This window comes from Papio anubis, chromosome 14 (genome assembly GCF_008728515.1).
Source record: "Papio anubis isolate 15944 chromosome 14, Panubis1.0, whole genome shotgun sequence".
Classification (NCBI taxonomy): Eukaryota; Metazoa; Chordata; class Mammalia; order Primates; family Cercopithecidae; genus Papio; species Papio anubis.
In genome coordinates, this window is record NC_044989.1 from 39,482,516 (window position 1) to 39,502,128 (window position 19,613).

General features: G+C 36.3%; 1 protein-coding gene across 6 annotated transcripts in view; it reads right to left on the bottom strand.

Annotated features, from left to right (window-relative positions):
- MAP4K3 (mitogen-activated protein kinase kinase kinase kinase 3) overlaps nt 1-19,613 on the bottom strand; it is a 188,189-nt gene that overhangs the window by 76,598 nt on the left and 91,978 nt on the right. For 5 of the 6 annotated variants that reach the window (XR_004178229.1, XM_031655093.1, XM_031655094.1 and 2 more), the window contains 5 exons: nt 16,340-16,404; nt 10,058-10,113; nt 9,172-9,219; nt 5,653-5,695; nt 4,074-4,146 (listed from right to left, as the gene is read on the bottom strand). Coding sequence is in view for 5 of the 6 variants with exons in the window: in XM_031655093.1 (XP_031510953.1) it covers nt 4,074-4,146; nt 5,653-5,695; nt 9,172-9,219; nt 10,058-10,113; nt 16,340-16,404 (285 nt within the window). In the remaining variant the exon portion in view is untranslated. The remainder of the gene's footprint in view (nt 1-4,073; nt 4,147-5,652; nt 5,696-9,171; nt 9,220-10,057; nt 10,114-16,339; nt 16,405-19,613) is intronic. The other variant, XM_031655091.1, reaches the window with a different exon arrangement.

The window sequence follows — 19,613 nt, forward strand, 5'->3', positions numbered from 1 at the left end:
TGATATGCTTTTAACTTGCCTTACTAGCTCACCACATTAGTTGATGCTCTCCCTTCCTCTGTGAAAATACAAGGGAAATATTCCACTTAGTACATGTCTACTCCAGCCAGCTAAGTTGTGTGCTTATCACAGTCAACTGGGTTCATCTCTGAAACTGTTTATTCCAGTTACACTTGCTATTGTAAACACATAGTTATAATGAAGGTTTAAAAGTTGGTGAGCTAGCTGGGAGCAGTGGCTCACGCCTGTAATCCTAGCACTTCGGGAGGCCGAGGCAGGTGGATCATTTGAGCTCAGAGTTTGAGACCAGCCTGGGCAACATGGCAAAATCCCGTCTCTACCAAAAATGCAAAAATTAGCTGGGCGTGGTGGTGCATGCCTGTGGTCCTAGCTACTTGGGAGGCTGAGGTGGGAGGATCGCTTGAGCCTGGGAAGCAGAGGTTGCAGTGAGCTGAGATCATACCACTGCACTCCAGCCTGGGTGACAGAGTGAGACCCTATCTCAAAAAACAAAAACAAAAACAAACAAACAAGAATTAGTGAATACTTTAGAAAGACTTTGCTTTTAGAAAGGCAAACTTCTAAAGATGAGCCAAAAAAACTAGTACGTTACATAAGAACATGACAATGGCAGAAAACTGGGAAGGCTACAGCTTATATGATGCCATCTGTATGCCACTCAAGGAAAAGGCACAAATATAGAGACAGATATCAGATCGGGGTTCCCAGATGCTACGGATGGAAGGAGAGCATTTACTAAAAAGAGGCAAGATAAAAAATTCTTTGGATAGTGTCAATGTGTTCTGGTGGTTTCTTACCACCACAGCATACAAGTTTCTCAACATTCATACTACTGTATGAATTTGTACAACTGTATATCTAATAAGGGTAAATTTATACCTCAATAAACCTGACTAAGAAATGTAGTTGATGCATTGGGCTGTGTGTGGTTTGCATTACTAAAATGGAACTCTAGTAAGTGATCTACTCAAAGAACAGGCCTTGATTCTATACCAGACTGTTGAATAAATGTACATATGTGTCTTAAATTGAAATAAAACATTTAAGGTACATATCTGTTAATTTTGAGAACTGTCATTTCAAGCAGACTTCTTCGAACAACTGAATAACTGCCGACCTAATCACTTGGCAAGAGAGAGGTTCTAAATTCTTAGATTTTAGGTAGGAAAGATACAATACCAGAAAGACACATACAGGGAGAGTGTTCCCAAAATTAACTTTACCTAATTCACAATTTCACATGTTCCCAAGATATTTCCCACATTATTGTAAGAGTAATGATATAAATTTTTAACCTCTGAAACTGGAGTTGGAAATGTCACCATTAACATTCAGTGAATGAATACTGTAAAGAATCAAGTCAGATCCTGAAGATTTAATGAGAGATGTTTACAATAAAACTGAGAAGATAGTGTACTTAAAAATGACAGCAATTCAAGCCCTCACTCCACTCAACCCAAAACAATAATGAGAAGAACAAAGAGAAATATACACACATACCATCTTAGAAAAGTCCAGCAGACATATTTTACCTAAAACCATAACACGCAGACGAAAAATAGAAGAATAGTAAATGATGTAGCAAACAGGAGGCAGGGCAAACCCAAGCAGGTGCCAAGGAAAAGAACAACAACTAGCAGCCAACGAGCCTCAAACATCCTGGAAATGTTGACAAGTTAGGTTTAAAAAGTAGCAATAGTGGGGTTGAGGCTGGGCTGGAAACAGGAGTATTAGAAAGTGTCAATAGTCAGTCCCTGACATTCCTACTCTTATCCATTAAGCCCCAGTAACTATTCCCTCCCGATTCCCATTGGATAAGGACCAGGACGAAGAAGAGAGACTGCAGACTCAAGAGACACCAGGCACCAAGGAATGAAGAGGTTAAAGGGAGAGGACATGATTAAGTAGAAGTACGTATATAGAACAATGAATACCTCTGCTTCCTTCACTTGACCAGTTCTAGAACACTAACAACCAGGTTTACACCTGACTTTCCACACAGAGTTATGAACCAGTTTTCAGTGCTGTGCTCTTCAAAGTGAACCAAAATATAAGGATTAGTAGACATTTGAGGGAAGTCTCCATCATGAAAATACAAATGTAAAGAGTTGAGGAACTCTTATAAGTAGAACAAAAAAGATTTTTTTTGTTCTTAGAGAAAACAGAAGAAAATTAACAGATTAATTTAAGTGGTCCAAGATACAACCAATGAGTTCCATACAGAGCAGGAAAAAGTATAGCAAAGAAATTATCAAAGAAGTAATACAAGAGTACTTCCCAAAATTGAAAAGACATGAGTCTGGATTATAAAGCACAAATGCCAAGTACAATGAATAAAAGTAAAAACAATCAAAACACAAACATATTTTGAGGTATATAACTATGGAATATCAAAACACCAGGAATGATTCTGGGGTGGGGGGGGGGGTTACATTCAAAAGATCACGTATCATAATGGCATCACACCATGGGCACCACAGAAGACACTAGAGTGCAATACTTCAAAAACCTTATCCTAGAATTCCCACCAAAATTATCAATTATGTACAAGGATACACATGCAAAATCTCAAAAATGTTACTCCCCATGCACCCTTTCTCAGAAAGATATTAGTATGTGTGTCACACACAAAGGAAGGAAAGACCTAGAATCCAAGAAAGGAACACTAAGCTGAAGATGAAAAACTGCCAGAGCAGAGCTAGGCAAAAGAGCTAGAGAATTAAAGAGTCCAGACTGGAACAGGAGGGAAGATGACTCCAGGAAGGATTATTCTAGGTAAAAAAACAAAAACAAAAACAAAGCAACATCAACCAGACAAAAATCAGCACTGACAGATAATGTGATAGACTTTATGGTATAGAAAATTATACAGAGGCATCGTACAAAACTGTAAAATGTGGGAAGGTATGGAAAGTGTTAATCAGGGATTTAAAAACAGAAACAAGAAACTAAGTAAATTAAAAAAGAAATTACTAAAATCAGGAAAAACTTTTTTCAGGAAAGTATTGTTAACTGACTCAGCAAAGTACACTAGAAAGATAAGATGACTGTAAGATGAATGAAGAGAGCTAAGATCTTCAACTATCATAACACAGTATCTGTAAATGAATAATGCTAGAGATGGCAGAAGTTACAAGAATTTTTCTCATATGCCTTTTTAGCATTATTTGACTTTAAAAATATATATTGATAAAAAGATAAATCATGAAAATGGCATATACGTCATATTCTAAATATAAAAAAATTAGTAGTAGCAATTAGTGCTATATGACTACCGATAGGTCAGACGAAGAGGGCATCAGGGGAGTGGTTGCACATAAACTGAAAGCAAGGATTCCAGGGTGTTGTTACTTCAAAGTAATGGTACGAACAAAAAAAGCTCTATACCAATCCACCATTATAATCATACTGCTTAATATCACATCTAGCACACAGTAAGTGGCCAAAAACTATTCTGTAAATAAATACACGAGTAGGATAGTTTTTACACTATGATCAGTATCTAACAGACAAACATGGCTAGAAACGAAGGTCCATGGAGAAGACTAGTGGGAGCTAAGGCTAATGAAGCAGACAGAGGCCAGACCACAGAAGACTCAACTGTCAAGAAATCTGCATTTGATCCTATAGGCAACCAAGACATGCCAAAAAGTTTTTAGCAAAGAGGTACTTAAATAATGTAATGTTGAAAGATTAATCACAATATGGACTGGAAATGCGGGTGAAGAAAGATATAAAAACACCTGTGAAAATACACGAGAAATGTAAGGAAAAAGAGTTAGGATTTTCCAGCAAGCCTAGAACTAATATTAAGGTTCCTGAAAGCCATATCAATCATTAAAGCCTTTTCTGCTTAATGGAAAATAACATGGTAGATTATTTTCTGGCCATGTAATCCACCCGTAAGTGTACATGCCTAAATTACTTTGCCGGTTGATGACTTTTTCCTTAATCTGTCTTAGTCTGAAAAATTTTGACCAGTCTGTTTTTTAGAAATGGTATATCCATTAATGATAGAACAAAATATTAAATATCAATTAAAACACAATTACCAATATGGTGTGCCAATGAAAGACTTCCGTTTGGCAATTGTAGCTGTTATCTGTGCAGATACTCCAAAATCAGCTATTAAAAAAAATGAGAAACATTTAGGAAACTGACAGACAATAAAATTGTTTAAGGCAACATAAGAAGAAACTTTTAAAAGTTATTTTTATTAAGTTAATTTCACAGCAATACGGGATATTCTCAAACATCACATTACAAATTTTAACTTTAATGGACTAGCATTAAAATATCACAAAGTAGTGAATACATATCACAGCCAAATAGATTCCCATATATTCCCATATAAATCAAGTAACAAAGGTCAAGATCAAATAATTTTGATGAGAAAGTTATAGCTGAGAGAATGTAAATTGCCAGACTTATTAATATTGTAATTTCTAATTCTCAGGACTAGAAATCCAAGGAATATCACTGGAAGGGATCTTTAAGAGATATTATATTCCATTCACTTTCTCCATACCCGTGAATGACATCAGATAAACCAGTAAGTCTACTTGTAGCTTGAAAAGACATCCAATCAGAATATCCCCAAACTTAAGAATACATTTAGTACCAATATCAGTCCCTATCAGGAGATTATTTTTATGTATGATTTGTTACTATTCTTTAAGATAAACATTTGGAGATCTAATATTTTCTATTTTACTAATGATGACTTCTAAATCCTTCTCAAGTAAGATATAAATAGTATGTCTTTGAGTGAGGCACATAACACTGGCACAAAATATTAAACTGCTGATAAAAACTTAACTAAAAAGAACAGGACGTATCTTTTCTGCTTTTCCCATATTTAGAAGCCACGTAGGAAATTTTTATTACGTTATTTCTAGATACATGTTCTTAAATCTGATTAATCTCACAGGTTATAGTCCAAAATAGTTGTATCTATATTTTTATAAAATACTTCTTTTTAATTTGGGTTTACCTAATAGACATCGTTTAAAATAACTGGTATTTGTTATTAACTATTTCATTTAATACTAACAAATATGACTTTGTTCATAAAACTATAATGAACATTTGTTCTGTCTTAAACTTGCAAAATAAGTCATTATTTAGGTTTTGAACTCTATTTTAATTGAAAATTTAACAACCTAAAGTTATAAAATAAGTTACTGTTTGAAATAAAGCAACATTCAGCATCTAAATTACATTCTTAAATAAGTAATGCTGTTTTTTATTTTAAAAGCTTTATGTAAAGAATAAAGTGTTTTTGGAGTTACTGATTTTTTAATATTTGTCTTCTTTTTTGGTTACAAGGTAATTCTGTACAGATTTCTTACTATTATAGAAGTCCCATTCCTGGGTTTAGGGGTGAAAGACTTCAGAAGGATATTCTTTCACAGTATCTTTACAACAAATCTGTCTCATGTGAAGGACAGACTTTATCTCTGTTTAAGGGAAGTGGATACAGAGAGGCGACGGCACGGCAACGAGATTTCCATCTAAAAATACATAGATGCCGTCTTAGGAGAGGGAAAACCTGGTCCTACAAAGGAAAACATAAACTTCACTACATTTTAGAATAGAGTTGTGCATGTGACAAAATTCCAATTTACTTACCCAATTTCACATGACCATTATCCGTTAACAGAATGTTAGCTCCCTTTAAAGTAACAATATTTTAGTTAAAGTAGGAAAAAGATATTTTATCAGACAGCATATATATACTAAATATACATATTTAAAATAATCACAGCCTTAGATCTAGAAATACTTAAAGTGTGCTTAATTAAAATGTTATATCATTAGAGTCACAGGTAAATCTACTGTCCACTTTTTAGGCAATCTGACTATCCTTATTAAATGTTCTGCCTTGCAAAAAAGTTGCTACTAACATAGTATGAATGTTAATATAAAAGTGATATATGTTTTCATCAAAATGTTATTTCCTCATTGATCAAACACTATTACTACACTAAAATGTAACCTTACAAAGCATTTTCAACTGTTTACATTACACTTTAAACTTGATTATTCTTTCCTGCGTTTCTGTGTGTGGTTTTCTTTTTCTTTTTTTTTTTTTAAGAACCTCCCTTTCTAGGAACTCACCATCAATTGAACAGGGTTGGTATATGAGACTGTACCTTAGTACACGCTGCTTAGTACATGAGGCTGTCTACCCTAATGTGCCTTGCCAAGCGCTTAGGCTCATCCAGTATATAAACAACTAGCCACAGGCCCACACAATTAAAATGTCACTCGTCTGCATGATTTGGCTGCATTTTAGCCACTTTTGCTTCTTGACCTAAGCTCAAAGAAGATAATGATGACTTCATCTTCAATAAGCTCAAAGCTTTTGGAAGAGGTAGAAATACTATATCCCAAAGGTATTGTGGACTCTTTGGTCCAAGGTGCCATCAATCATGTAAGTATGGGTTTGGTGGAAAAAATACTGGGAATCCTCCTACTCTCAACCAACGTGAGGAAGAAACAGTAGAAGACTAGTTCAGGAGATAGGGCATTGGGGAGAAAGAAAAAGGCTCCCAAACTCCAAATGTCACCAGTGAAGCTGAGCTGAACCCACCCACTGATACTACTGTAGCTCTACGGAATAGTGGGGGAAGAAGAAAAAGGAAAGAGACTAGGAGCAGGGATTTCAACTTGATCTAGTCCCTAGCCATCTAAGACTTCTGTCAGAGGCTTCAGTTTGGCCTTTCTCCAGCTCAGACTAACTTTCTTAAGTTATAGCTTATATCATGTCACTTGTACATCATGGCCTTCCTCTCCTCCCTCCCTTCCCTCCCTGAGAAGCCACTAGTAGTCAGGTGCTATTTTAAGCTCTGGGGTTACAGTAATACATAAGTTCCAGTTCCCATGGAGTTTACATCCAAGTAGGGGAAAAAAACTAAAAATAAATATATATTTATCATCTATCTATGAATGAATGAACCAACAAATGATTCAAAGTCAGGCAGAGATAATTACTCTGAAGACAGGGCAGGGAAGGCCTCTCCAAAGGCAGTAATACATGAGCAGAGATCTGGGTGAAGTAAGCGTACAGAGCCACGCCAAACTCTGGGAGAAGACTATTTCAGGAAAGGAGGAGGAAATTTGAAGACCTGGGGCTAGAATGAGCTCAACATATTGCAAGATTGGCAAGTTTAGTGTGGCTGGAAAAGAATGAGTAAAACAGAGACAAGTGGAGTGTAAGATGAGGTCACAGGGAAATGCATGGGTCAGATCACGGTATAACCTTGTAGGTCATGGTAAAGGCATCTGAACTTTATACTGAGTATTATGGGAAACGAATGGTGGTTTATAAGCAGGAGAGTGACAAGATATGGTTGAAAAGGTCCCTTTGGTCGCTAAGTGGAAAAGTGACTACAAAACTACTAAGAATGGGAGCATTGAGACCACTCAGAAGGCTATTACAGAAGACCACATGATATAGTATTATGGTGGCTTAGACAGGAGTAGAAATGGTGGTGATGGCTCAAATCAAACCAATTAGGCCCACACTCTGAAGTCTAGCACACAAGTCCTTGCATAATGGAACACCAAACTACCCAACCAGTCCCATCTCTAATTAGTCTCACACACTCTCTTCTCTTCAATAATATAGTACAGTTTTTATGTTCTCTGAAATGGCCCACACTTTCTAACTTCTGTACCTGCTCACATTGTTTTCTCTGCTTGAAATGTACTCCAACTTCCATTTCTGACAAAAATCTATCAATCCTCCCAGATCATCTACATGCCAATGACACAGAACCTTTCTTGAGCTACTCATCTTCCTGTGAGCTCTTCTACCTTTGAACTCCAAAAGCTCTTTGGTTATGTCTTTTAAGTGGCTTACAAAAAAAATACCTTCAAACGAGGGATCTCAGCAGGTTATCTGTGAGTCCACTGAAATTTCATGGAAAATTTGAAGACGTGCACATAAGGGCATTTTCTCAGAAGACAGTTCATGGTTTATCATCAGAGACCCAGAGAGCAATAAGATTTGCCCCAGCCTCTATCCTCAAAAAAGGTTAAAAATCTTTATGTTAGAGAAAATGTTCGAAAACAAAAGAGGAAGAGAGAAATAGGAGGAAGGATGAACAAAGAAAAAGGGACAAGAAAAATAAGTGAAAGAAACAAATCTAAACTGGGGAGATGGCAGTATCTTTAGAAATATGCTGAGGATTCCTACCATAGCACCTGCTGTATCACTGAGCTAACCCCAGCACATCTAGAGCACCTGCTCTCCTCTGCCAGCTAAATAAATAAAAGACTATGAGAAGGCAGGACACGGTGGCTCACACTTGTAATCCCAGCATTTTTAGGAGGCCGAGGTGGGAGGATCACCTGAGGTCAGGAGATTGAGACCAGCCTGGCCAACATGGTGAAATCTTGTCTTTACTAAAAATATGAAAATTAGCCAAGCATGGTGGCAGGTGGCTGTAATCCCAGCTACTCGGGAGGCTGAGGCAGGAGAATCACTTGAACCCGGGAGGGGGAGGTTGCAGTGAGCCAACATCGCGCCACTGTACTCCAGCCTGGGCAACAGAGCGATAATCTATCTCAAAAAAAAAAAAAAAAAAAAAAAAAAAAAAAAAAAAAAAAAAAAAAAAAAAAAAAAAAAAAAAAAAAAAAAAAAAAAAAGACAAAAAAAAAAAAACAAAGAAAGCAAAAAACAAAAAAAAAAAAAAAAAAAAAAAAAAAAAAGAAAAGAAAAGAAAAGAAGACTATGAGAAAATGCTAAAGGTCAGTTTATCCATTTTGATGCATGACTAAGACTTAGACTTAAGACTGCAAAAGCTCACTGAAATGGTCAAAGTATAAAACTTACTAAAAACTATAACTTGATGAAAGCTATAAACTTACTCTGCATTTTACTAATAACTACAAAGAAGCTAAAATGAGTTATTAAAACATTAATCTACTGAATGATATACTTTAAAAGGGTGAATTTCATGGTATGTTACTTGTACCTCAATAAAGCTGCCATAAAAAATTAAACTATTAAAAGTATCACTCATTTTTATTATGGTAACATTTCAGATAAATCTATCAAATAAAACAATTTTGCCCAAGACAATCTGATCAGAGTATTTAAAAATGAAGAGAGGATTATTATGTTAAAAATATAATGTATACCTTTATATCTCTGTGCATTTTTCCTTTACTGTGAAGATAATACAATCCCTGGAGTTTCAAAAAACAGAAAAATAAACAAGATTTTATCACAGAGCACACTTTGGGATTTTATGTGATCAAATGGGTAGTATTCTGTGTATTTTATTTAATCTTTACAGGAGATCTAGAAGTAATCATTAACATATTTTAATGAGATCTTTAAAAAAAGATCAAGAAAATGACTAATTTTTCTAACAAAATTTTCAGTAAATTCTACAAACAGTTTGAAATAACTGGTTTTTTTTTTGAGACGGAGTCTGGCTCTGTCGCCCAGGCTGGAGTGCAGTGGCGCGATCTCAGCTCACTGCAAGCTCCGCCTACTGGGTTCACACCATTCTCCTGCCTCAGCCTCCTGAGTAGCTGGGACTACAGGCGCCCGCCACCGCACCCGGCTAATTTTTTGTATTTTTAGTAGAGACGGGGTTTCACCGTGGTCTCGATCTCCTGACCTTGTGATCCGCCCGCCTCGGCCTCCCAAAGTGCTGGGATTACAGGCGTGAGCCACCGCGCCCAGCTGAAATAACTTTTAAAAAGTATATACCTAATTAGTATCAAAGTGTTTGAATTCCCATAACAGTGCTCAATTTTCTTTGTTATTAAGAGGAAAATATACAATAACAGATCCATAGTGCTCAAATTTTAGGTTATATCATCACATTTAGGCTTTAAAGTATTTATTGGGAAATATAATTTGAGTTCATTGCACAATTTTCAAATGTATTAAAACTCATTTTAAGAGTTTACCAAACTAAAATATTTAGTTCTTACTTTGCTGAACAGGTAATGCACAATAAGTAAAGACTTAGTTTAATGAAAGATGTTATTTCTGAATTAGCACTTGATTTACCTGCAGTGTTTCTCTGCTAACATATGCAATTTGCAGTTCTGACAGAGGTCCAGTTACTGCAAAAGAAGAAAGTTAATACTCATAAAATTAGTCAATGCATGTTTTTCAATATATAATAAAGTTTTGCAAGTTTAAGCAACAGACTTAATATACCTAAACAATTCTACTGAAATGTAAGCTAGGACTACAGGCCTGAATTACTGTCTTACTGTGCCTGGCTCCAGTTTTTGCCTTTTTTTTTTTTGAGACAGGGTCTCATTATGTCGCCCGGGTTGGAGTGTAGTGGTGCGACAGCAGCTCATTGCAGCCTCGACCTCCTGGGCTCAAGTGATCCTCCCACCTCAGCCTCCTGAGTGGCTGGGGGCACAGGTGCACGCCACCACACCTGGCTAGTTTTTTATTTTTTGCAGAGATGGGGTCTCATTATCTTGCCCAGGCTGGTCTTGAATTTCTGGGCTCAAGCAATCTTCCCGCCTTAGCCTCCTGAAGTGCTGGAATTACAGGTGCGAGCCACTGTGCCCAGCCAAGTTTTTGCTTTTTAAAAATCTGACTTGCTCATCGTTGTATCTCTAGTGTGCAGAACAGTGCCTGGCACAGAAAAGCAACCCAATAAATATTTATGGAATGAATGAATGAATGAAGTAGTCACTGAAATTAATTATATTCTCATTTTTATATCTCATTCATCAATATAATCTCTTAAAACATCAAAAGAAAAGATGTCCAGGCCGGGCGCGGTGGCTCAAGCCTGTAATCCCAGCACTTTGGGAGGCCGAGGCGGGTGGATCACGAGGTCAGGAGATCGAGACCATCCGGGCTAACATGGTGAAACCCCGTCTCTACTAAAAATACAAAAAACTAGCCGGGCGTGGTGGTGGGCGCCTGTAGTCCCAGCTACTCGGAGGCTGAGGCAGGAGAATGGCCTGAACCTGGGAGGCGGAGCTTGCAGTGAGCCGAGATCGCGCCACTGCACTCCAGCCTGGGTGACACAGCGCGAGACTCCGTCTCAAAAAAAAAAAAAAAAAAAAAAAGAAAAGATGTCCAACAGGTTTAGCTAGTTTTTATTAAAGATTTTCAACTGACGTAGAACATGTATTATGACTAGTTTTAAATCAATACTTTTTATAAAAATACTAGCCAGATAGCTATAAAATTAACATATGTTCATTCTAAAAAGTTTCCATCAATAGAAAAGTTTGGAAATTAAAAGTCTCTTCTTCATCTAAAATGTTACTCAACAGTAAGCAATACCAATAGTTTGGTCTATAATCTACCAGATGATTTTAAACAGACATTTTATAAACTTTATGTATCTCAGAAACACATAAGTGGAATCATATTACAACATACAATTCTGAAACCTACTCTTTTCACTTATGATGAACATCTTTACATCAATATACAGGTCTTAATCTTATAAATAATATTTCCTGTGTGTGCATCTGCTAAGTCCCTCCAGAACTCATGCTGAAACTTAATCTCAAAGAGGCAGGACTTTGAGGAGGAGATTAGGTCACGAGTGCTCCTCCCTTGTGAATGAGATTAAGACTCTTAATAAAAGAGATTTCAAGCAGTGTCCACTCTTTTTTGCCCTTCCATCTCTTCTGCCATGTAAGGACACTGTGTGCACTCTATGAGAAACGGGTCTTTGCCTGACACCAAACCTGTTGGCACCTTGATCTTGCACTTCCCAGCCTCCAGAGCTATGAGAAATAAATTTCTGTTGTTTATAAATTAATCAGTCTCAGGCATTTTGGTATAGCAGCACAAACAGAGCATCTGTACACTATAAAATAGTTTTCTTTTTCACTATTAAATCACTTTAGAATAAAGAAATACATTAAGTGGGAGAGACTATCCTAGAAATTGAATTAAATTCCAAAGATAAAAACCTTGGCTAGATAGTAAACTCACATTTACAAAAACTTAACAGATTTGTAAACATGTTTAGTTTGGAATACTTGCAGTATTTCACAATTATGAAAGAGAGAAATCTATTCCACTTAGATTATTTTAAGGACAGGGTTGGGTTTAAATGTCTATGGATAAACCATGTAACTTACTTCTGTGGCTTCCAAGCCTACACACATTCAGTAAGATACAACTCTTTGAGATTTCTGTTTCTATAATACGATAAATAAGATAATCTGAAAACCCCGAAAATAACACTTAGAAGTGAAAGGCAAATTTTTTTTTCAGAAATAATCTTTTCAATTACTAGCTAAGTTTACAAATAGTATGATACCTTCCCAGGAGACAAAAACAAAAACTGAAATGAAAAATAGAAGGTAAAACTGTGAAAGAATATTTTAGCTGTCTCTTAGGGGAAGGTCAATCTTGGTAAGCTAGGGCTTTAGCATTATCCTTTACACGGTACAGAAGACAAGGACCTAGGTCTGCAGAAGAGCTAAAACAAACACCCATATACAACTAGAACCCTCAGAGGGCTACATCCTCATTAAAGGTGTAGACAATAGGGATGGAGGAAAAATGCCTCCTCTTAGAATTTGCCACTATAGGCTTCCTTACTCAGGTTGAGCGTTCAAATATATATTGGAAACAATGAGGTCACTAGGATCCCAGAAAAAAAAAAAACCAAAACAAAACCCAAAAACAAAAAACAAAACTCTGGAAGGACACACCTTCAAATGCCACACAGAATTCCCACCGAAAAACCTCATTAACGATGATCTCAAAATCCAAAATTATAAAATAAGTGAGAAAATAATTAACCATAAAGATATAATGGGTTGTGGAAAGTTGTTAAAGAACAATATTAAATAAACAAACACAAAAAGCTCAATGGAAAATAGATAAAAAATCCTACTATGTTGGAACAATAAAAGGTTCTACTGTTAGTTCTTCAAAGTAAAAGTAAACAAAAGTTAAAGGGGAAACCTCACAAGCACTAGGGTTATTAAAATAACTTTCCCTTCATCAAATAAATTATTCTGTCTATATAATGACAATGTGATAAAACTGAGGCAGAAGAGAGAGACACATAAATGGAGGTATATGTCCTATATGACCGTGCAAGTATACAACACTATACACTAGCCAAAGAGTATTACGCATTGCCATGAAAAGGTTATTTGGTGAAAAACTGGGTGCAGCCAAAAGAGTGAACACACAGAAAGATAGGATTTGGGGTTTTGTATATGCATATGAATCCCCAGTATTCATGTATGAGAACCTCCAAGGGTACCTGAAAAATGCCATTTTTTTCCACTAACCCAGTTGCTGACCAGTATAAATAAATCAGTATTGACGAATTCACATTACTTTGTTACTTCTACCAGTTAGGTTAAAATGGAATGGTAAGAATCATGACAACCTATTTCTGTAACTAAACTGGTCCTGCTTCTTAATGAAGAAAGCAAAATCAGACACCTAAGACCAATCATATGGATATGTGATGAAATCACTAAACAATCTGAGAATGACTAAAAAAAGGTATTCCTTAAAAACTAAAGATGTAAAAGTAGGAATGAAAACTATAAGAACAAGACACAAAGGAAAAAATAATGGAGGGAGATGTAAAATAGAACTAAATAATTTCTAGACATGAAAATATATGGTAACCAAAAATAAAATCTAATGGATGTTCTAATACAGCTATAAAATCAGTGACCTGGAAGATCGATACGAGTATCTCTAGTGCTCTCCTGAAGGACAAAAAAGTGGTAAATAGGAAATTGAGTTGAAGAGACATGAAGATGTAATGTACATCTAACTAAGATTCTAAAGGAGAGACTGCAGATTGGGGGAGAAAATATTTGAAGACATAACAATTGATAATTGTCCAGATATGATAAAAGAGCAAAACTGAGGTAAGCCTGTTAAGTCCTAAGCAGAAAAAGTAAAAATAAACCCATTCTTAGGCACCAGAAACACCAGAAATTAAGAGAAAAAGACTAAAAGGAATTAGAGATAAGAACAGATTACCTGCAAAGGATCAATAATCAGACTGACAGAAGGTTCTAATAACTATAGAATCTAAAAGACAATGGCCCACCTTCTTCAAAATGCTGAAAGAAAATACCTGTCAACCTAGAAAATACCTATCTATACCCACTTAAATGATCAACAAATAGTGAGGGTCAAACGCTGAGGAAGTTTACCACTAAAATATTGCTGAAAAAACTTCAGGAGGCCGGGCATGGTGGCTCATGCCTGTAATCCTAGCACTTTGGGAGGCTGAGGCGGGCAGATCACAAGATCAAGAGTTCGAGACCAACCTGGCCAATATGGTGAAACTCCATCTCTACTAAAAATATAAAAATTAGCCAGCGTGGTGGCAGGCGCCTGTAGTCCCAGCTACTCGGGAGACTGAGGCAGAAGAATCGCTTGAACCCGGAAGGTGGAGGTTGCAGTGAGCCGAGATCGCGCCACTGCACTCCAGCCTGGGCGACAGAGCAAGACTATGCTTAAAAAAAAAAAAAAAGAAACTTCAGGAAAAGGGAAATTAAGCCAATTAGGAAGGGAATCAACAGTAGAGAAATTCACCCAAATTCCAACCAAAAAAAAAGGCAGGGGAATAGCCATTTGAATTTCTAACACAGAAATCACAAGCTTCTAGAAACACTATTTGTTTTGTAATATAAAATAATGCCAAATATCTCTTCATTTTCACTGAAACTTTGAAATCAAAATGACACAAATAAAGAAAAGTTTCTCAAATATTCATTAAAGAACAACTATACTTAATCAAAAGTATCCTAAAAAAGTAACTTTTCATAAAGCAGAAATGTTCTCATACTCCTTTACCTGGTCTTCAAGGCTCTCCCTATCCGACCCCATGCCCACACCGACAGGAGTGATCACACATGAGTCACACCTTCATGTTACTGTACCAAGGCTTCATCTCTGAAAATGCACTTCTTTGTCTTATTATTATTATTATTATTATTATTATTACTACTACTTTGAGACTTCTCAAAGTAGTTTTGTTCTGTTGCCCAGGAGTTTTGTTCTGTTGCCCAGGTTATTATTATTATTATTATTACTACTACTTTGAGACTTCTCAAAGTAGTTTTGTTCTGTTGCCCAGGAGTTTTGTTCTGTTGCCCAGGTTGCAGTCCAATGGTGCGATCTCGGCTCACGGCAACCTCGGCCTCCCAGGTTCAAGCAATTCTCCCCCCGCAGCTTCCTGAGTAGCTGGGATTACAGGTACTCGCCATCATGCCCAGCTAATTTTTGTATTTTTGTAGAAACGGGGTTTCACCATGTTAGCCAGGCTGGTCTTGAACTCCTGACCTCAGGTGATCTACCCGCCTCAGCCTCCCAAAGTGCTGGAATTAAGGGCATGAGTCACTGCACCCGGCCCTTGTCTTTTTTCTACCCAGTTTACCTATCTTTTAAAGACCAATGTAAATAGTTCATTTTCTTTATTAAGCTTTCTAAAATGATTCCAGAAAATCCATCATTTTCTTTTTCCTATTTCAACTGTAATTAGCAGCCCAGTAAAATACTATTATGTCAATATTCAGGTTAAGTAAAACCTATGCCAAGAAGACAAAGTGAAATTAAGTAAAATAGAAACAGTAAAATTCTGGCCCAAATAGTCTTACATGTCTGCTTTAGTGCAATTTGCCCCTCAAATTACTTAAGTGGTCCCACACTAGAAAACAGGAGCCCGAATTCTGTGACAAAATGAGAAAAAAGGTCCAAAATATTTTCTCAGAAAATAGATAGGATTTTATTTTACATTAATCAAAAGCCTAATCTGCAGTTTGTGACAATAATCCACCAACAGAAACAGAAAAGGAAGAAAAACAAAAGGCTGTTTATTTTACTTTACAAATCTCTCTTATATACTCCTTGAATTCCCAGTGAAAAATGTTTTAATCATTTTTTAATTCCTCAGAATCTGGCAGCATCTAAGAGAATAAACATTTAATTGATATTTCTTGAATATATGAGAACAAAATAAATCTTTCTATTATCATTACTCATGTATACACTGGATATTTTACCAGCTTAGCATTCAGCAGCAAAGCCCTTGCATTTTTACAGGTCTGAGTTTAAATTTTTGAAATAACTACAATATGCCTCTTCAGAATTAGCAAATAATTCAAATGCATTTAATTTTCCAACTTGTAAATTATAGTAAAGATTCCTCCTTTCTTCCGTATATATCTAAAATACCTTTATATATCCAAACAATATAATGATAAAACATAGCTTGCTTTCCTTAAGATAATGTTGATGTTTTAATATAGTAAATAGCTGTATTTTAAGAAATTCAACCTAATCCCTATAAAAATACAACTTTGGTCTTACCGTGATAAATATCCTGTAAAGAACCACCTCCACAAAACTCCATGCAAATCCAAAGCTTATCTCGCCTATAAAGAGAAAAGAAGCATGTATCATATTTTCATGATTAAAACCGTCTGTGTGAGGTAACAAGTATTTTAAGGTTGTAAGCTGTAACACTGAAAAACAACAAATGCAACGTGTTATCTTTAAAATAACTAATTAATCTTTATGAGTATATGAATTACTTAATATAATGTATTACTATAATCCAACCTGAGGTTTTAAACTTATAATACATCATTTGTTGGATACAAAGTTGTCATCGGGCACATCCAAATAATAAAAATATTTCCCTTTAGTTAAAAACTTCTCCTTCCCAATAGTTTATACATCTACCCAGATTCTTCACAGACAAATGGCAATAAATCTCAAAGTATACTACTTTGCTAGCACTCTCATCAACAAAACAGGCAAAATATAAATGTTAGCTTCATATTTAGATTCAACAATGATTTTTCCAAAATACTGTTAAAATTTTTCACTCACTTCTCTTTAGATAGCACTTCTCTCTCATACTCAAATTATAAGCTGTTGTAACCATATAGTCATAGGAGAAATAATCAGCAGTGATTTATATAGCCTATTCCTTTGTTCAGTCATTCATTACTTAATCTCTCAAAATGTACCAGGAAATGTACTATTTGTGGTACAGAGATGGGATAGAAAATCTCTGAACTCAGCAAGCTCTAATGCAGAAGAAAGATTCTACCTAAATATATGTCTGTCTCTCTCACCACTGCCTTCTCAGTGTCTAGCAGAATATCCAGCAAATAAATATTTGTTCCATAAATGAATGAATGCATGAGTGACTGAAAGAATAAACATATCGAATTAGATTGAGATCAGGAAAATATGGCCAGCGAACCAAATCTAGCCTGCTGCCTGATTCTATACACCTCTGCAACTATGAATCGTTTTCCTACTTTAAAATGGTTGGGAATGGGTCTGTTACTTATAACTAAAATTAATAAATAAAATGGTTGAGAAAATAATAAAAATAATAATATTTGATACATGATGATTACATGAAATTCAAATTTTAGTGCTAATAAATAAATTTTCATTGGAACACAGTCGTACTCATTTATTTCTATACTGCCTATGGCTGCTTTCACGCTAGAAGAGCTGAGTAGTCGTGACAGAGACCATGTAAGCCCACAAAGCCTAAAATATTTACTATGTATCCCTTTATGTAGAAAAAGTCTGCTGACTTGGGTTGGATCATAATTTGATTAATGCATAATCCAGGCATGTATAAAGTACTGTGGGAACCCAGAGATGAAAATACCTAGGAAAATGAATGGAAAGTTTTAGGGAGGAGAAAATATTTGAATTAGGTCTTTTGAAATTAAAGTAGAAATTTGCCTGGGAGAGACAGGAAGGGACCTGTGTAAAAGAATGAAAACTTGAAAGAAATGCACATGTGGCAGACTGTGGGTGATTTAGTGTGAGCTGAAGAAAGTCTGCCTGAAGGGACAGTAGCAGGAAATAAACCTAGAATAGGCTGGGTCACACTGTGAAACAATCCTTTGTTTACAAACTTTTCAGTTTAGTTACCTTCCTGCAGATAATCTCTAGTCGGTCCTTGTCTCTCTTAAAATGTGGCATCAAAATCAAGTACTAAGATCCTGAGTGTTACATGAACAATACATTAAAAAGTGGAGATGCTGAGCCAGGCCCAGTGGCTCACACCTGTAATCCCAGTAACTCAGGAGGCTGAGAGAAGAGGATTTCTTGAGGTCAACAGTTTGGGACCAGCCTGGGCAACACAGTGAGACTCTCATTTCTTAAAAAACAAACAAAAAAACTTAGCCAGGAGAAGTGGTGCATACCTGTAGTCCCATCTACTCTGGAAGCTGAGGCAGGGGGTGGCGGTGGGGGTATTATTTGAGCCCAGGAGTTCAAAGTTATAGTGAGCTATGATAGTGCCACCACACTTCAGCCTGGGTGACAGATCAAGATCTGAATCTTAAAAAAAAAAAAATAAAAAAGCAGAGATGCTTCTATCAGCCATAAGTCACATATGGTTGACAGTAGTGGAATTAGCCAGACCTAAGAGGTGAGCTGACTTGACTGCATTGGACAAGGCAGCAAACAAAAAGAGAGCACAAGCTATCAGAGTGCGAAGGTCAATGAACTTAAAATACACCTCTCCACTCCTGCTCCCAACCCCCACAATCCAGAAGCAGTTGGTTAGCATCTGAAAGAATCAGCCAGACCTAAGAAGTGAGCTGACTTGACTGCAGTGGACAACGCAGCAAACAAAAAGAGAGCACAAGCTATCAGAGTGCAAAGGTTAATGAACTTAAGAGTATGAAGTAGCAAGGTATCATGGTTCTAGAAGGTAATGCTAAAGAGTGTGAAGCCCAAAATAAAACTGAAGCCATCCAGGAGCTGCAGTTCACAGGTGGTCCACATAAAAATGAAATTGAAGCATATAGCTGATATAAAAATTTGTTTTAATTTCTAATATGGTAAATACCAATAGATATAACTTACATAAATATGCGCCAGCTGCCCAGTGGCCCGGTATTAAGAACTTTCAGAATGGATGTCTGAGACTGGCAGATGTGTGATCTTTCTAATCCCCCAGAGAATGTAACCACTGTCTCCTTTATTTGATCACTGTATTTCTATTAACTTAGCTGAAAGCTATCGTTAACTTCTCAGCAACTACACTAAGCTGCTAGTTTACTGTCTGTAGTTAGTCAAAACCTCTGGATCTTTATAAAACAAAAGGCAGACCAGTTCTCTCTCCAGTTTCATATTTGTCTATCTGGTTCAATGAAACTAAGCATAGGACCTTTTTCTTACTAGTTAAATCCTATACTTTAAAAAAATTAGTAGTTTTGATTCATATCCTTTTGTTTCTGACAGGTGTCTTATTAGCTTTCCTAGCATAACACTTTAAAATGCTTCAGCAAAGAAAGCATAACACACATTGCATTAGGTTTAATTCACACCCTTGGGGCAGTGAGCTAACTTTTTAAAGAATCCTAATTGGAAATACACCTCTCCACTCCTGCTCCCAACTCCCACAATCCAGAAGCAGTTGGTTAGCATCTGAAAGAACCTAAATCAGGAGTCTACCCTCCAGAGGTGGCAACTGGAAGAACTTGGCTTATAAACTATTTTAATCTGCACTAGTGGGTTTACTAATGAGCTTAAGTAATATTATAAATATTTTTAAAACATGAATGACACTCTATGTAGATTACTTAGAATTACCATCTGG